The sequence below is a fragment of the Mauremys mutica genome, chromosome 4, assembly GCF_020497125.1.
Source record: "Mauremys mutica isolate MM-2020 ecotype Southern chromosome 4, ASM2049712v1, whole genome shotgun sequence".
Taxonomy (NCBI): Eukaryota; Metazoa; Chordata; order Testudines; family Geoemydidae; genus Mauremys; species Mauremys mutica.
The window spans coordinates 113,288,513-113,307,318 of record NC_059075.1 but is presented as its reverse complement, the minus strand read 5'-3'; the positions used below and the strand labels follow the sequence as shown (position 1 = coordinate 113,307,318).

Below are 18,806 nucleotides of genomic sequence, written 5' to 3'. Positions count from 1 at the left end.
TGGGGAAGCGCAGCGGGCTCTGGCTGCAGAGCGCTCCTGGCAGCTCTCGCTGGGCCCTGCTCAGGCTTGCCCACTGTCTCACAATTGCAAGTGGGGGTTTTCCTAGTAACGGCGTCCCTCACCCGCTTACTGTCAGTGCAATCGATTGACGCGTGACTATTGCTCAGAGAGAGCCATCGTGACACACTCTTAAAGGCACAGGCTGATAGAGCCATTGCAGGACGTGATTCCTGTATGCCACCGATTAGCTGCGTGCTTGTCTGTCCCTGCTGCCCCCTTCGCTCTCCTGCCTCCTAATCCTTCCTCTGCCTCTGCTACCCAGCTTCTAGCGCCTGACTTACTAAAGAACTCATACAGAGATAAACAGGCCACCCTTTAGCCTGTCTCACAGTTTCAGTGGTAAGTGCACCTATCATCTCCCTCCATCTCTGTCATCCCTCAGGGGCACCCACTTAAAGTTTCCAGCTGTCACCTCTCTTGAGCAGAGAGCTGGATCTCTCTCCCTCCTTGACTGGGGTTTTAAGGCTGCACAGCTCTCTGATCTGTGATATCCCCAGCAACCCAGTCTCCCCAAAGCCAGCACCTATGCTTTGCTTTCTCTCCGAAGCCTATGATCAGTGTATTGCCCGCAGTTACGAGTTACCACACAACTTTTTCAAAACAAGCACCTTTATTCTTTAGGTAAAAGCATTACATATAAAACATTAAGACAATGAACAGATTTAAACCCACATTAAACATACCTGGACAACATCCCTTTCAACCCTTCAGCAAGGGTTGGCACCTCTCCTTAGATAGAGAACCATGTATATTTGGTGACTTAAAATGCCAGTCATGCATCAATTCAAGCTCATCCTTTTATACCAAAAGCCCTTTCTTTGTTTCCTAGTCTCTGGAAAACACAGCTGGAGCCAGTATGTGCAAACCACCCCAAGGAGTGGTGCCTCTCCGGAGTTGTTTACAATCTCAGGGATAATCACCCCCTACTGTTTTAATTTCTGTAGGAACTATGGTAACCCTCCCCCATGGAGTCAAACACGACACACAAACCATTCATAACATTAAAATACAGCCCAGGGTTGCAATATCTGTCACAGTCTTAATTATAGCCTTTGTTCTGCCTTCCCTCTTATCACTTGTCTTGTTAGGTCTAAACACGGGCTCTAATCCTGCAATGAATGCTAGGCAGGTAGACCCCTGCACTGCGCCCATTCTAAGTCTTATGCAGAGCTCATTGCAAGACCAGGGTCTCAGACTGTACGTTCTTTGGGGTGGGGATGGGGACTGTCTCCTATAGTCTTAAAGAGCCTTGCAACTCTATACTAACAATAATCATCAACCTGGTGTATAGCCCTACCACTCTACAATGTATTAATGAGTTATAAAGTAACTCAGTGCAATATAAATGCTTTCCCACCTTCCCCTTCAGATATCAGCTGCCAAATAAATAAATAAATAAATAAAAGAGGAGCCCTCTCCTTGGCCAGAAAGCAGAGGGACAGAGCAGTGGGATGGTGATGGGAACAGAGCTGACTGAGTGAGGATAGAGGAAGATTAAAAGGAGAAGGCATAAGGAGGTGGCTAACGGGTAGATCAACCGAGGGACAACACAATTTATCTTGCTAAATTTAATATCTGTATGGAGAGGCTAGAAAGGAAAAAGCATTTGCCTCCCATACATCCCTGTGAAATGACTTCCGGTCAAGCTCTGGGATAAAGGCCAAAAAGGCACATTTGGCTGAGTGCACAGATGGGAGATTGCGGGGGGAGGGGAGGGGGCTGGGGAGAGTTGGCGCTAAAGAAGCATGTGCTGGCGGTGCTAGACAAAATACTGGACATGCTGACCCAGATCCTGGAAGTTAGGGGCCTAAATACCTTTGAGGATCTGGACTGGCATTCTTAGGTTTTCCACCTTGAAGAAAAATAAATCCCCCTCCTCACCCAATATCAGTGCCCAAATGCTGCCAGGGAGAGAAAGGGAGTGTTTCCCTCAGGGAGACAGCATAGAAGCTAACAGAGAAGAATCTAATGGGAGAGGACACAGAGTTACTAGGGAACTAAGACAGTAGTGTGAAGGAGAATCCCTTAGGGAGGAAAGGCGTGTGATGTCTTATGTTTGGTGGGACCTTTAACAACCCCAGCTACCCTTGCTGAGAATGTGTTTGTTTTGGTTGAAGAGTCTAAAAAACAATTTTCAGAGGCTTGAAAATGTCCAGCTCTCTGGTAAATTGCTAAGGGTTTATGTCCCCATCAGTGTGTTACCTCCATCTCTTTTACACACGCACCCCCGGCAACAGCTTTTCTCCCTGGCCCTGTACCTCTGAATCTCTCCTGAAACACTTTGAAAGATGGTTGAGCTGTATGTCCTAAGGCTGAGAAGCCTCTGTTCTCAGCCTTTTCACATGTAAAAAGAGTAGAAAGCTTCAGGATAGGCTAGTGAAAGTTCACTCTATTTGCTGCTATGGTGATTATTTTGGAAGAAGGTGCGGCCATCACAGGGCTTTCCCAGAGGCTAAATACAAACCCAGAACATAGTCAGGAGAAACAGGGAGGCTTCCATGACACATCCATCCTATTATTGCATGAACTACATTCATGTGAGTTACTGGATTCTGTGTGTCATCTCTCTAAACTGCTTCCTCGCGCTAGCCTGCTAGCCACTCCCTTTCTCATTTGTCCTTATGTTTGTAGCCAAACACTTAAATCCCTTGGGTAATCTTGCCCCCCACCCCAACTTTCCAGGGATGGAGCATGGAAAAGCCCATGGCTTTAAAGTGTGGGTATAAATAGCTTATTAGGCTACACCCAGTGAACAGGAAGTGAATCCCTCCTCCAGTTTTTTTTTATTTTTAAAATATAAGATTCCCTCTCCTTAACTCAAATGATGATTCTCTGATTAATTACAACCAGCCATTCATCCACAGATTAGCCTCTACAGCTCCCATCCCCCAAAAGGAAAAGTTAAACTAGAATCAGGTTTTGCCAATCCTGCAATACTTGTCTGGCTGTGCACAGCTCTCTGAAAAGGGAGTCGGTGAGAGACAGCAGCTAGCTATTTCCTGCCTTGGTTTTTATGCAACCACTGCTGTTTGGTGACAAAAATTGCTGTTATACACACAATGCCTGATAGAGAGAGAGAGAGACACACACACACACATTTTTGGTCATTTCCCCCTCTCCTGTGTATTTTATTGGTGATTCCTCTCTTTTGCATTGTATCTGAATACTGTTAGGCTCCAGAGAGGACAAGAGAACAATGTTGTTCTAAGGTGTTTAGGTTTTTTTTAAATTTATGGTGCAACTTTAGAAGGCTGATTGTGACTGTACAAATGAAGCCTAACATTAGCAGATCTTGGTTAGCTCTGGTACCAAGTGCCAGAGCAGATTTCCTGAAAACAAACTGATGGAGTAAGTCTTTATTTTGATAACGTCCTTACTGCCTGAGCTTGCGGACACCTACACATGCTTAACTTTGAGCACAGGAGTAGTCCCATTAAAGGCACTTCTGAAAATCAGGCCACTTATTTAGGGGCTAAAGCCTGTAGTTAGAGATCTAAATTCATGGGCTCAAGTTTGAAAATATTAGCTGTATTTTTATGCAATCCCTGTACTGGTTGGCTAACAGTCCTCAGCCAATCAGGTTATATTGATCTGCATAATTACTATATTGTCTCTAATTTTATAGCAATTCTACTATAAATGAACTGTCTACTATAAATCCCACCATTCTGATTTGTTACTGCCCTCTGACCTTCCCAGGAGCGCCGCCAGCTTTTTTGCCGCCCTAGTGGTGGAAGGTCCCGCCCCTGAAATGCCACCCCTGACGGAGGCGGCAGAAGGTCCCACCGGCAAAATACCGCAGACAACCGGGGCAGCCGAAGATCCGACCACCGCGGTCACCACCCCCCAAATGTTAGCACCCTAGGCGACCGCCTAGGTCACCTAATGGGTTGTGCTGGCCCTGGACCTTCCTCATACATATTCCCTGCAGCAAACATGGCCACCTCTATTTCTCAACCCTATCCATCTTCTCCTCTGACCTCCTAATATCTCCCTGTGATAATCTGGGGAATCTATGTACAGCTCATGAATTCTGTTTAATAGTGGGGACTCTGTATCTGGGTCAGTCAGCAAATGTCATTTTCAATGTGTGGCGCTTCACTTCTCTGATGTCTTTCCCTTCCATATTGAGCTGAAACCCACAGGAGATGACAGGAAAAATTATTGCACCTGTCAAGGGCTAACAATGGAGGGTCATTAAACATTGATGATTGTCTATTGAAATGGAGCACACTTGGACAAAGTGATGGCTACTGCTCTGGGCAAACCATTTTTTCAACTCTGAACTCCAGGAGGTGGTAACTGAGCAATTCATCTCTTGGTGGTGGACTTAAATCACCAGAAAACCCTAATCTGGGGGTCACCTGAGCAAGGGGATTGAAGGGTATAAAATAAAGAGTCTCTAGTCACTGTTATTTGAGAGGTAGCGGTGAGGACGGTGAGAGGAGACTCTGCAGGAGGGGCAGGGCTGGCTCCAGACCCCAGCGCGCCAAGCGCGCACTTGTGGCGGCATTTTGCCGGCAGGGCGGCAGGCGGCTCCGGCGGACCTTCCGCAGTCATGCCTGCGGGAGATCCACCGGAGCCACGGGACAGGTGGACCTGCCGCAGGCATGACTGCGGAGGGTCCGCTGCTGCCGCGGCTCCGGTGGACCTCCCGCAGGCATGACTGCGGAGGGTCTGCTGGTCCCGCGGCTCCGGTGGACCTCACGCGGGACCGGCGTGCTTGGGGCGGCCAAATTCCTAGAGCCGCCCCTGAGGAGGGGATGGGAAGGATTCTGGACCCCTTAAAAGATTGTGACCTAAGCTCAACGGTCCTCAAGAGTGGTTAGGAACCTGGGGCAGGGAAATGTCTAGGTAATTGTATCATTTTATCTAGAGCTGTATATTTCTTGCATTGGCTAAAATAAAGAGTAATTGTTTTAGAATCAATTTGTGCAGTACCTGTTGTCAGGGCTGGCCTTATCATGAGGTGAACTGAGGCAGTTGCCTCAGGTGCCAGACTATGGGAGGGGAGGTGCCACTAGGACCCAGAGTGTAGAAAATTGTGTCTGCTGCTGGTGCATATGTATTCTCTCTGCCCTAGATGTGGAGTGCTGTGCTGGAGGAAGGTGGGCACAAGAGACATAACAGGCAGGCAAGAGAAAAGGTGAGAGGGAATAACAGAAAGCAGCAGGAGCTGCAGGGACAGAGAGGAGGAGGAACCTCTGGTGTACCTCTCTAGCACCCCCAGGAGCCTGCACTGATTAACACCAGCTTCTCAAGGAGCTTTCTGTTTCCTGCTGCTTCCCTGAACCCACTTGAGGAGAACAGGCAGTCAACTGAAGTAGTGGGAGCCAGTTAGGCCCATAAGATGCTGATATCTTCCCTCACTCAGGCCCTGCTACCAGCCTGCTTACTTAGGGTGACCAAATGTCCTGATTTTATAGGGACAGTCCTGATTTTGGGGTCTTTTTCTTATATAGGCTCCTATTACTCCCCACCCCCATCCAGACAGCAAATGTGAAAAATCGGGTCACCCTATGCTTACTTGTCCCCTTCAACTGAGTGCTGAGAGCCACTATAGCTGGCACAGAACAGCAGTCATGAGTGAAAGAAGAAATGCCCCTCTGGGGCAGCATTCAGAAAGAGAAAGCGAGCAAAGGAAGCTTTTCTATCTAAGCAGGAAGGAGCTCTCCTGAGACACATAGACACAAATGTTCATGGTGAGCCTTCTGGCCCCAGTGAGGATGTGAGTGGTGAGGAGATGCCTGATCTTCCAGTTAGTCAGAGTGCAGGGGACCTGGCAGCTGCTGCAGCATCCATATCTCCATCTCAAATGGATGTAACCAGACATATTCCTGAAGAAAAGTGTAGATCAGAGAAGAGTGTGGTGGAGGCGCAAGAAACAGCTGCTGCTGAGTTTAGTTCCTTAAGTCTAGATGGTCCAGGACTGTGGACCCACTTGAGCAGTAGCTTGAGGGACTTCCTTGTACTGCATGGGCCACAGCAAGTGAAAAACTTCATGTTCCCCAAAGACAATGAAAATAGAAGTTTCCATCCAACACATTACTGGGGTGAAATCCCCAATGGTGACAAAGTGGAGAGGCCATGGCTTATGTACTCAAAAACCCAGAATGTTGCATACTGTCTCTGTTGCAAACTCTTCCAGTCTAATGTTCCAGCCACATTGGGTTCTACAGGAACAAAGGACTGGAAAAATCTGGCTAGAAATCTGGCATGCCATGAGAAGGCAGCAAATCACCAGAGAGCATTCCATAGGTGGAAAGAGCTTGAGATGAGACTAAGGTTAAAGTCCACCATAGATGATCAGCATCAAGAGAAGATTGCATCAGAGTCTCTTTACAGGCAAAATGTTCTGAAAAGGCTCATTGTCATTGTGAGAATGCTTGCTACCCAAAACCTAGCACTGCGTGGCACTTCAGATCAGCTGTATGTGCCAAACAATGGAAACTTCCTTAACATTGTGGATATGATGGCTGAGTTTGATGCTGTACTCCAGGAGCATCTAAGAAGAGTCACCACCCAAGAAATGTACACACACCTGGAAAAACAATTCAAAATGATATCATACAGTTACTGGCAACAAAAGTCAAACAGAAGATTGTGGCAGATCTGAAATCAGCAAGCTATTACTCTGTTATTCTGGACTGCACACTTGACATCAGCCATATAGAACAAATGACTTTAATAGTGCGTTTTGTAACAACAACAGAACCTAGTGAAAATGTCCCTGCAATGGTGGCTGTCAGAAAGCATTTTCTAGAATGTATTGACATTGATGATACTACAGGAGCTAGTATGACAAATGTGCTGCTTAAAAAGCAGGAAGATATGGGAATTGCGATAGCTGACATGAGAGGTCAGGGCTACGATAATGGTGCCAACATGAGAGGAAAGAACAGAGGAATGCAGACACAGATCTGAGAGTTAAACCCTCGAGCTTTTTTTGTCCCATGTAGTTCTCATTCACTGAACTTGGTGGTCAGTGATGCAGCATCAGCTTCTAGTGAGGCTGCTGAGTTTTTTAATGTAATTCAAAGCATCTATGTAGTTTTCTCTGCATCAACTCATCGGTAAATTTTGAAGCAACATCTGGGAACATCCTCTCTGACACTGAAACCACTGAGTGCCACATGATAGGAAAGTAGAGTGGAGGCGACAAAGCCTATCAAACACCAAATTGGGAAGATAGATGATGCCATAGTTGCCATTATGGAGGATAATGCTATGACAGGAATTGTTCATGGGAGAACAGTGGCAGGGGGAAATGGAATCACCAGAAACATACATAACTTCTTCAAATATCTGTGTGACTTAGTGTTGTGGCATGACATACTGTTTGAAATAAATGTTGTAAGCAAGCGACTCCAAAGTAGTGACCTTGATATATCTGGAGCAATGAAATTACTGGACAAAGCTAAGTCATACCTAGAGTTTTACCAGTCAGATGAGGGATTTCAAAACATTCTGAAGAGTGCACAGAAGTTGGCAGAGGAACTTCACACTGAAGCTATTTTCCCATCCATTCAAGAATACAAGAGTCACCGAAGAAGACATTTTGATTACGAGGCACGGGATAATCCCATCAGAGACCCCAAACAACAATTCAAAGTTGAATTCTTTAACCAGGTGCTAGATTGTGCAATACAGTCAGTTGAAGAATGTTTCATGCAGCTCAAGGAACACAGCAGTATATTTGGGATGTTGTATGATATTCCAAAACTCCTCACTATACCCGAAGAAGACCTACACCAGCAATGCAGGGCACTAGAAACAGTGCTGACACATGATGACATGCGCAATATTGATGCGAGTGATTTAGGTGATGAACTGAAAGCCCTTTCAAGATACATTTCAGCAGGATGAACTCCAAAAGCTGTTCTGGAATATATGTGCACAAATAAGATGACTACCCTCTTTCCAAATGCTTTTGTTGCTCTGTGCATACTTCTAACACTTCCTGTAACAGTTGCCAGTGGAGAACGCAGCTTCTCCAAGCTGAAGTTAATAAAAACACATCTACACTCCACAATGACACAGGAGAGGCTGGTTGGCCTTGCAACCATCTCAATAGAGCATGAGTGGCCCAGACTGTGGACCTTCAGCAGGAAGCACTTCAAATCTTTACAACCAAGAAGGCACGGAAAGCACCACTTTAATTATTCAAACAGATAAAAATGCCAGTGTTTACTATGCAGACAAGAAAAATTACATTTGCTGTTCAGGCGTTTGAAAGTTACCGGTAAGGGTTACTTAAAATTTTTGAACAAGGCTTTTTAAGTTGTTAGTTCTCCTTTATTGGGGTAGGTAGCAAAGCAGTACCATGAGAGGAGTAGAACAGGAAAAGGCAGAAGTGAGACCTTTCAAAGTTTTGGCCCAAGCGAGGGGTCATGGGCACTATTTGAGGCCCATTCATCAATGCCAAAATGTTGTGGGCCGGCCCTGCCCGTTGTTATGTGCTTTGCCCATCACATGTTACATGGTTGGGGCTCAGGGAAAGGGTGTGCTTCAACAACTGGGATGGGGGGAGCTTAGGACAGCTGGACCATGAGGCCCCGTTTCAGGGAAGGAGTAACAGACTGCCTGTGCTTAGAGAGGAGGACAAAGCAAGAGAGAGTTCTGGAGCCTACCCAGACTAAGGAGGAAGCTTAAAGCACAACAGGGGAAACTTTACCAGGACTGTGATACATCCCACCTAGTCATCCTTGACCCTGAGGCAGTTTCAGCCCCTCACCTCTACTAAGAATTGCATTCTAATCTATTTTTAACTCTTTCTCCCCCCTCCCCCCATTTCCCAGCTGCAAGAAGACTAATTACACGTAAGGGACATGGAGGCATATGTGAGACTCCACCCTCCAGTTCTGCAGTTAATGAACCTGGAGAAGGAGGTGGAGGCAAGCTGGGAGCAAATCATTGCTCAGAAACGCAGGGAAGAAGTACAGATAAGGGCTAAGATAACTGCCAGAAGAGGCAATTAGTTCTCACCATCTGTGTCCCTGAGCAGCATTTCACACCTGGTTGGCCTTTCCCCCCCCTGCTAGTCTGGATTTATTAACTTCCTCTAGGGGCAGGGAAGAGCAGGTGGACTGAAGAACATCAAGGGTGGGGAGGCAGATACAATTCAGTATAACAATACATTGGTGGCGTTCTCTATTAGATTGGTAATACAGCACCTGTGTCCTAGGCTAACAAACTCCTCAGCCTTTGGCCTTGAAGTTTATTTAGCTCGGCATTAGGTTATTATTTTGTAACTTGAAAGTGATAGCGGTTATCTCTTAAATAAACAGCTGACCTCTGCCTGCCTCCCTAGTGAATCCTTCTGTGAAAGAGGACTTGGACAGTCTAATCTACACTTTGCAATGCGACGATGATCATCTCCTCCACATTGCCACTTCAGAACATAGAAACCAGCCATCGGGGGACAGCTTAAAGGACCTCTGCAATAGTGGTAACCAAGCCTCACCAAGCAACAGTTTTCAGGCAAATGTACATAGGTCCCCTGGACAGCTCAGTCTGTGGTGACCTGAGATTTTACCAGTGCAGCTGATGACATTTGCTGCCTATGGATTGGAGAGAGGTTTCAGCCTCCGTTTTTCACATTCCCAAGAAGTGGCCGGTGAAGCATGCTCCTGTGCCCTTCATCCCTGCCTATTGGCCTGATCCAAATCCCACTGAACTTGATGCTGTGGTACAACCGGGACAGACAACCAGCTTAAACACCCAGCTGGGGATACCCTTGGCCTAGAGGAGCCCCAATGGTTTAACAATGGCATAGCTGGCTCTGTGCCGCCTGCTGCCGCCCAGCCCAGTGCAGTAAGTATTCCAGGGGGGAGCCTGGCTGAAGTATGCCATCTCTGGCAATCCTTGGCCAGCGTAATGGTTCCTGGAGGACAATTATGGTCAGTCTGAAGAGGCTGCAGAAAGCTTCCTAAAACCCAGCCCCTGGGAGATCTGCTGAGCGCAGCTTGCATGCACCTGGGCCAGAGACAGGCTTGGCAGAATCCAGTTCTTATTTTTTGTAATTTTAACAGATATTTTAAAGCATTATTTTTCAATTTTTATTTATTTGAATTTTTACAGTTGCAGCACTGACAAGAGTTGTAGGGGGCTTCTAGTGCTGCCAAGGGGCCTGAGATACCTGGATGTCAAGTGTGAGGGAGCCTGCAATCCTGGCCCAGTGGAGCAGTGAACCCCAACCAGGAAGGAGGACAAGACCCTGGCCATAGGGGAGACCACCTTGCTGTTGAATGGCTCTTACCAGGGATAGCCCCAGTACTCCTGGCCAGTGAGTGAGTGTCACTGTGACAGCAGGGCTACAGAGGGCCCCCTGCAGGGCTGGTGACACTGGATCCCTGCGGGCACTAAGTGTGGGGGAAGCTGTGCTTGCTGATATCAATATTTTTGTTGCTGATTTCAGTGTCAGGTGAAACTGACGTGTACCAATGACTAATGATTTAAATTGAATCCTGCCAAGCCTACCCACAGGTTGTAATGAGTCATGCTGCTAAATCCTCATGAAACATGTTGATGCTATAATGATGGGCTCTATAGAAAATCAGAGAGGAGAGAGAGAGAGAACAAGTTGAAAAGTCCAGGAAACTCCCCAGCTTGATGGGCACTGTATATAATTAAACTATAGCCAGCTGGCTATATAAACTGTCAGAAAACAAATAACTCCGCTGACAGATAGCTGCTCATATGAGATGTATAGCTGCACTGGCCCATCTGCAACCCTTCACCCATTATCTTCCAAGCAGGGCTGTCAAACAATTAAAAAAATTAATTGTGTAATTAATTGTGCTGTTAAACAATAACAGAGTACCATTTATTTAAATATTTTGGATGTTTTCTACATTTTCAAATACATTGATTTCAATTACAACACAGAATTCAAAGTGTACAGTGCTCACTTTATATTTTTATTACAAATATTTGCACTGTAAAAAACAAAAGAAATAGTATTTTTTCAATTCACCTCATACAAATACTGTAGTGCAATCTCTTTATCATGAAAGTTGAACTTAACTCTACATGTGTATGTACAAAAAAAAAATTAAAAAAATAGAACAATGTAAAACTTTAGTGCCTGCAAGTCCACTCCTGTGTTCCCTCTCATTTTTCCCCACCCATGAATTTTGTTATGTGCACCAATATGGAGGTGATGGGGGTGGGGGATGAGGGACTCAGGATTGGGGCAGAGGGTTGGGGTGTGTGTGTGTGTGAGGGTTCTGGGGTGCGGATGGGGATGAAGGGCTCAGAGCTGCGGCAGAGGGTTTGGGTGTGTGTGAGGGGGAGGGCTGGGGGTGTGCACTGGGAGTTGGGGCTGGGCATGAGGGGCTCAGGGCTGGTGCAGGGGGTGAGGACTCCGGCTGGGGGTGCAGGATCTGGGGTGGGGCCGGGGATGAGGGGTTTGTCTGTGCAGGAGGATGTTCTGGGGATACAGAGGGGAGAGAGGACTCCCCCCAGCTCTCTCCCCGCAGCAGCTCCAGGGCTGGGGCCATGGGATAGGCACCCCTCCCCCAGCCACGGCTAGGTTTGGGCATGGGTGGGGGCTGCCCCGGCCACGGCAGGTCCCCGCCGGGCTGGTTCCACAGCTTACAGGGAATTTAGGTCCACTCAGTCCTACTTTAGCCAATCACTTTGGTTACAATTTGCAGGAGATAATGCTGCCTGTTTCTTGTTTACAATGTCACCTGAAAGTGAGAACAGACGTTCACATGGCACTGTTACAGCTGGTGTCACAAGATATTTACATGCCAGGTGCACTACAGATTCATATGTCCCTTCATGCTTCAACCATCATTCCAGAGAACATGCTTCCATGCTAATGACAGGTTCTGCTCAATAACTATCCAAAGCAGTGCGGACCGACGCATGTTAATTTTCATCATCTGAGTCAGATGTCACCAGCAGAAGGTTGATTTTCTTTTTTGGTGGTTTGGGTTCTGTAGTTTCTGCATCTGAGGGTTGCTCTTTTAAGATTTTGGAAGGCACTTCAGATTCTTAAACCTTGGGTCGAGTGCTGTAGCTATTTTCAGAAATCTCACATTAGTACCTTCTTTGCATTTTGTCAAATCTGCTGTGAAAGCATTCTTAAAATGAACATGTGCTGAGTCATCATCCGAGATTGCTATAACATGAAATATATGGCAGAATGTGGATAAAACAGAACAGGCGACTCCTCCAAGGAGTTTAGTCACAAATTTAATTAACACATTATTTTTTTAGTGAGCATCATCTGCATGGAAGCATGTCCTCTGGAATGATGGGTGAAGCATTAAGGGGCATATGAATGTTTAGCGTATCTGGTATGTAAATACCTTGTAATGCTGGCTAGAAAAGTGGCATTAAATGCCTGTTCTCACTTTCACGTGACACTGGAAATAAGAAGCAGGCAGCAGTATATCCTGTAAATGTGAACAAACTTGTTTGTCTTCGCGATTGGCTGAATAAGAAGTAGGACTGAGTGGACTTGTAGGCTCGAAAGTTTCACATTGTTTTGTTTTTGAGTGCAGTTATATAACAAAAAAAGTCTACCTCTGTAAGTTACACTTTCACGATAAAGAGATTGCACTACAACAGCGGTTTTCAAACTTTGGGTCGCGGAATGCAAGGCACTGGGTCGCCTTGCTCAGCACCCAGGGACCCTGGTAGCCAGCCAGTAAAAACTAATAGTCCCTATCTGTTCTGACACTGCACTGCACCCCGGAAGCAGCCAGCATCAGGTCCGTCTCCTAGACATGGGGGCCACGGGGCTCTGCATGCTGCCCCTGCTCTGAGCACCAGCTCCTCATTCCCATTGGCCAGTGGAGTTCCTGGCCAATGGGAGCTGGGGGGGGCGGTGCCGGCAGTGAGGCTGCTTGCACACCTCCGCCTAGGAGCCAGACCTGTTGCTGGCTGCTTCCGGGATGCAGTGCGGTCCGCGGTGGGAGGACAGGCAGGAAGCCTGCCTCTGCACCCCTGCTGTGCCGCTGACCGGGAGCTGCCAGAGGTAAGCCCAGGCCCCAACCCTGGGCTCCAATCCCCTGCCCCAGCCCTGAGCCCTCCCCCAAACCTGGAGCCCCCTCCTGCACCTCAAACTCCTCATCCCCGGCCCCACCCCAGAGCCTGCACCCCCAGCCCAAAGCCCTGAACCCCCTCCGACACCCCAACCCTCTGCCCCTGCCCTGAGCCCCTCCTACACCCCAAACCTCTCATCCACAGCTCCACTGGGTCGTGGGCATCAACAATTTTCTTCAACTAGGTCACCAGAAAAAAAGTTTGAAAACCGCTGCACTTCAGTATTTGTCTGAGGTGACTTGAAAAATACCATTTCTTTTGTTTATCATTTTTACAGGGCAAATATTTGTAATAAAAATAATAATATAAGTGAGCAGTCTACACTTTGTATTCTGTGTTGTAATAGAAATCAATATACTTGAAAATGTTGAAAAACATCCAAAAATATGTAATAAATTTCTGTTGGCATTCTATTGTTTAACAGTGCGATTAATTGTGATTAATTTTTTAATAACGATTAATTTTTTTTTATTTAATGAGTTAACTGTGATTAATCAACAGCCCTACTTCCAAGGTATTCATTTCTGTTACACACAAGTGCTCACTAACCCAAGGGAGACAGCTGGATACGGAGATCCAGCCAAGGGTTAATGAAAGGCCTGCTGAAGAAAAAACCCTTCCCTCCCACACTAAAATAAATTCCGTCAAGGAAATTAAAGTTGAATGGCTGTGATCTACACCCCTACAAAGCATGGCCAGGGCTGATGACAAATGATAACCATAGAGCAAATCGAATTGCTTATTGCTCAGACTCTGAACATATTCAGTGTGATTCCAGGAACAAGAACAAATGGCAAGTCTATGGCAGTATTATGACAGGACTAGCTCCCCCTGCCAAAACCACCTTTTTAGGCCAACCTCCTTCTGCCATCAGAACCCTATTTCTCAATTCCCCAACTTCCCTTTCCCCCAGTGTCTCCAACTGGGCCCCTATCCCCTCTCACCTACCCCAACCTCTCTGCTATCTTCCATAGTTCCCTCCAGCCATCCAAACCCCAGACCACCCAAAAAGAAGGCTGTCCTCATTTGTAGCTCCTCTGACTCCCCCCTGCCCCCAAATCTCAGCTTCCCTGGCAGTGCCACTGTTCACCAATACACCCACATTACACAGGATGCTGTCCGACAACTGAGACACCATTTTTCTTCCAGACCCTGGCTGCACCCCAATCCTCTTGGTTCCATCTCCTCCATTACCTTTGACAATCTTTGGTGGCCAAGGGACAGTCAGCCTTGCTGGCTGGCTCCCATTTTAATTCATCAGGGGGACCACCAAAGGGGAGCCTCTTCATGGCACAACACACTGCCCAGTCCCCCAGCCAAGAGGGGCTCCACTGATGAAGTGAGGTGGATGGGTGGACTTCAGAAGCGTCTGGGAAAACCTACCCACAGTGAGCAGGGATTCCCCATGCTCAAAGGAAATAACTGGTAAAGATTGGTAGGGAGGGACTCCAGGTACAGTGATATCCTGCCTGGTAGGAATGGGTGAGGAACACCCAGACTGTGGGGGTGGAGATCCAGGGTACATCTACACTGCAGCTTAAAAGTGAGCCTCCCAGCCCGGGTAGACAGCTTCATGCAAGCAGGGCTTACACAAGCACACCATAGATATAATTATGTGAACATAGTGGCACTGGCAGAGTCTCGGGCTAGCCAGCTGAGCTTGGATCCAGCATGGTGGGTGGACTTGCATTATAGTTAATAATGTGTCTAAATCCATTTCTTGCCATTAGAATTCGGTTTTACCTCTTTTTCTGATCCAGAAACACGGTAATCTCCGAAGGCAAAAGGAAGGTAAAAGTCTGGCTCCCATACAGTACTTGTAGCTGTACTAAGGCACTGAATGTACTAGAACTAGATGTAGCTTATGTTGAGAGTCAAATACATGATCACTTCCTCCTTTGTTTGCATTAGCCTTTTCCTGCTCCAAATCTACTTGCTGCCTGAAGACACGTGACTATTGCACTAGAGCTTGTGCGTGGGGAAAATCCAAAGGCTTCTGTCTCTCTTCAGTAGGTATCAGACTGGAAAAAGCACCCTGCAGAGGGGCAGTCTGACAGTCTCCACTTTCAGGGATAAAATTTAAATTTGAGTGGGAGTTGGAAAACGACTAAATTGGAAACACTGCTGCTGTAACTAGTTGACCCCTGGGGGGTGGAGGGGGAAGTGTTCCTGGATCAGGGAACCGGAGATTAAGAAGACAACAACATAGCGAAGGGGAAGGCAACAAACGTACACTACCAGAATGTGACTATTGAAAATAGGGAGTGGCCAAATGCATGCCCACCCCAAGCACACTCCAGTTCCCAGTGCTGCCCAGATAATGTAATGATTGATAGTGCGGTGTAGCTACTCCAACATGTCCAGGCAGAAAACTGGTTATTTTGACATTAAAGGTTGTGACCAAAAGTAACAAATAATACCAAAACTATTACATTTAAAAAAGAAAACATGGACCATGTCTGGAAATGGTAATAAGGACATATACAGAACCTGCCAGGATCACTGGTCCACCCTGCCCCTTTGGGCTGTATAAGCAGCCCAAAGGGAGCAGTAGCCAGCAGCAAATCCTCAGCTGTGGAGTCCCCTGGTGCTTGGAAACCCTGATAGCACAATCAGGTCCTACTCCATGACTGGGGTGCCCGGGTGCTACTGCTTTACAAATAATAATAATGTACCAACTATCTAAACTAAATCTTCTGCAGCCCCTGGGCAGGGGCATGTTGAAAGTGGGGAAGAAGAGATGTGGCTTGGGGATCACTGCCAGCTGCTGGTATAGAGTAGAATACTCGGAAGCTACTCTAACCTATGTCAGGGTAGCAAATCAAGGAGTTATAAGTAGTTCCTTAAGGCACATCCATCAGTGCTGCCCCAGAGAATCTAGCCCAAAGATTTGAGTACTATCATACATTCCCTACCAAAAATCTATGTGCAAAAATTAACTTTAGACACTCAAATAACACTTTCAACTCTGACCCATTTTCCTGCTATTATGCAATACAATTGCTTAACAATATGCTAGCTAACAATAATCTATAGCATGAGAAATAAGTGAGAGAATAACTATTAATAATTCCAATCTCATGTTGTTCCATAGCAGAAAAGGTAATATCTGAAGATGTGTCTTAGTTTCAGATTAGTATTAAATAGAAAAGAGTGTGCTTTGGGTAATAAGCATAGAATTAAATACCTACTTAAAATAATTTGAATGTTTATGCTTTAGTTAGAAGATGTGTGTGCAGTACACCCTGAAGAGCATTGATGATGTAATTTAGTCAAAGACTATAATGCTACTGTAGCTGTGTTAGTCAATAAGAACAAAACCACTTGCAATGGATTTAAGAATGTAGGTAAATATTCAGAATAATTTTCCATTTCAGCTATGGAACAAGTTGTCAAGGGAGACTGGAACTGCTGACATTGGAGCTGATGAGTTACTGGAAATTTTGTCAGGGATGTGTCTGAGGTAAAGAAACCAATCTTGTCACAGCACTGGGGAATGGATTAGATGACTCAGTAGAGAAGACCTTTCTAAACTACATAAACTAGCTATTTAATCTATCAATGATGTTTCTAGGACTTTTTTTCTCACTTGATATTTCAAATGGCATGAAACTCTGTAGGAGCTTATAGAAAAGTTCTCTGGCAGCCTGCAGAGGGCATTGCAGGCTCAGTTTCCTTTACTCCTGTGACTGAACTCTACATGATGCTTTTATTTTCCCTGTGGCTTACCTGTTTCAATATCATCCAAGATTTTGCTTGGATTTTGTTTTACTCACTGAAACTGCATCATGAAAAGCTATCATGGAGAGTGGGAGCAGCTGGTCCCTAAGAACAAGTTTACTAGAGAAATGTTCTGCATGTGGTTTGCATAGCTGCTGATGAAAGAGGGGAATTAAATGGATTTTACTTTCACATTAAATAACGGTGTAAATTTATATATCTTTACAAGACAGTTTTGCTGACATCTGGATAATTAATATGTTTATGGAATCAGAAAACCTGAAGATTTTATGAGATCACTGCAAAATCCCAGGCTAGATAAAAAATCACACACTTTGTATACTTTTTGAGCTCTGCTTTGCAATTGTGTTAGTCAATATTCTCTGTTCATTAATAGTATTGTAGTAAATCCATGGTTACCTAACATTTTGTGGATGTTACTATATTAAGCACCACTTAATCACTTTGCAATGGCCAAGAGTCCCCTTTCAAGTGGAATTTCTGGTAATGCTATCCCATTTGAACTGTTCCTTCCTCAGTTTCATAGGACACTTGCCATTAAAGTCACTGTCCTGAGTGGCAAAGATACTGTATTAGTACTTTGAAAGATTTCTGTGGAGACCTCCAGTTGTCATATTGTAAATTAAATGTTATGAAAGAAGCTGAGTGTTTTAATTGTTATGCATGTGTAGGTGTTTGTAGCTCTTCTCCAGATTGTAGCTTGCAAACAATACATTTTCAATGTAGAGAAGTGCAAAAGTAAAGCAGCAGCTAGCAAGATCCTGCAGAAAGGCACAACTCATACTTCATATGGTGTATACAAAATATCTACACATGACACTGATGCAAACAAACAGAAGATAGATACCAGTGCCTACTTGTTTTAAAAGTGAGTTGTGGCTATATTGCTCTCTTTGATGAGACAGATTAAAAAATAAAGTGCAGTAATTCACAGTCCACTGTTGATTTTTGTAACTCTAAAGACCAGTTTGGCAATCTCATGAAAGTGTAATGTGTTCCAACCTGGTGGATTCAGAGAGTATGTCCTGAACTAGGTCCCTCATTCACCAGCCGTGGGGCTATCACACAGGCACTGCTTTTAGCCCTGATGAAGAAGCCAGGATTCTGTCACCTTCAAAGTACTTTTCCCTCAATGCACAGAGTGGCAGTGATGAGTTTCACAGGGTGCCGCATCCAGCTCCCCTTACTATGAGGAGGATCATGGAGGTATGAAGACTTTGATGGTTGAAGAGGGGGAAAATAAAGACACTTTGGAACAACCCACCCCAAAGTGTTAAAACATTTAATTAAGTGATGCCATTTATTTATTACTGTTTGTGTTATACCTATTGTGCTAGGCACTGTACATACACATAGTAAGAGACAGTCCCTGCCCCAAAGCACTTACAGTCTAAATAACCAAGACAAATAAAGGAAGTAGTAGTACCCCCACTTTACAGAGCAGGGACAGAGTGATTAAATGATTTGACTAAAGTCAAACAGTAAAATTTCTAGCACAGTCAGGATTAGAGCTCAGATTTCCTCCCAAAACCATCCTTCATAGATCACCATCTAAAATAAATCTGCAAACTGTTAATTGAGTCCTTGAACAAATGCTTATAATTTGTTAATTCTGGATTTCTGAATGTTCAAAAGTTAAACTCCTAGACTATTAGAAAAAAAGAACAGGAGTACTTGTGGCACCTTAAAGACTAACAAATTTATTTTAGCAAAGCTCATGTACTCCTGTTCTTTTTGCAGATACAGACTAACACGGCTGCTACTCTGAAATCTGTCATTAGACTATTAGAAGTTGAAGATAATTGGAAGGGTAATTAATTATTCAATAAGGTCTCCTATTGGACATGTGAACTTTTGATTTGATTTTTCACCTTAATTTCAGTTTCTAATTATTACTTGGATTAAAAAATATGAGTTTCTTTCTTTTAAATAATTATATTCCTTAA

The 18,806-nt window shown here is 45.2% G+C and overlaps 1 protein-coding gene and 1 long non-coding RNA gene across 3 annotated transcripts in view; one reads left to right on the top strand and one right to left on the bottom strand.

The window, feature by feature from the left end:
* The window catches only part of RNH1 (ribonuclease/angiogenin inhibitor 1), a 36,987-nt gene extending 22,043 nt beyond the window's left edge, over positions 1 to 14,944 (bottom strand). Inside the window, exon 1 of one of the 2 annotated variants that reach the window (XM_045016161.1) lies at positions 14,863 to 14,944. In XM_045016161.1, the coding sequence (XP_044872096.1) occupies positions 14,863 to 14,929 (67 nt within the window). In that variant the 5' untranslated portion in view covers positions 14,930 to 14,944. Of the gene's footprint in view, positions 1 to 743; positions 805 to 14,862 lie in introns of those variants that run through there. The other variant, XM_045016163.1, reaches the window with a different exon arrangement.
* On the top strand, positions 86 to 10,341 carry LOC123370015. The gene is made up of 3 exons (XR_006579242.1): positions 86 to 399; positions 9,371 to 9,508; positions 10,141 to 10,341. It is a non-coding gene; the product is annotated as an uncharacterized LOC123370015 (long non-coding RNA).
* Positions 14,945 to 18,806: the final 3,862 nt, after the last annotated feature.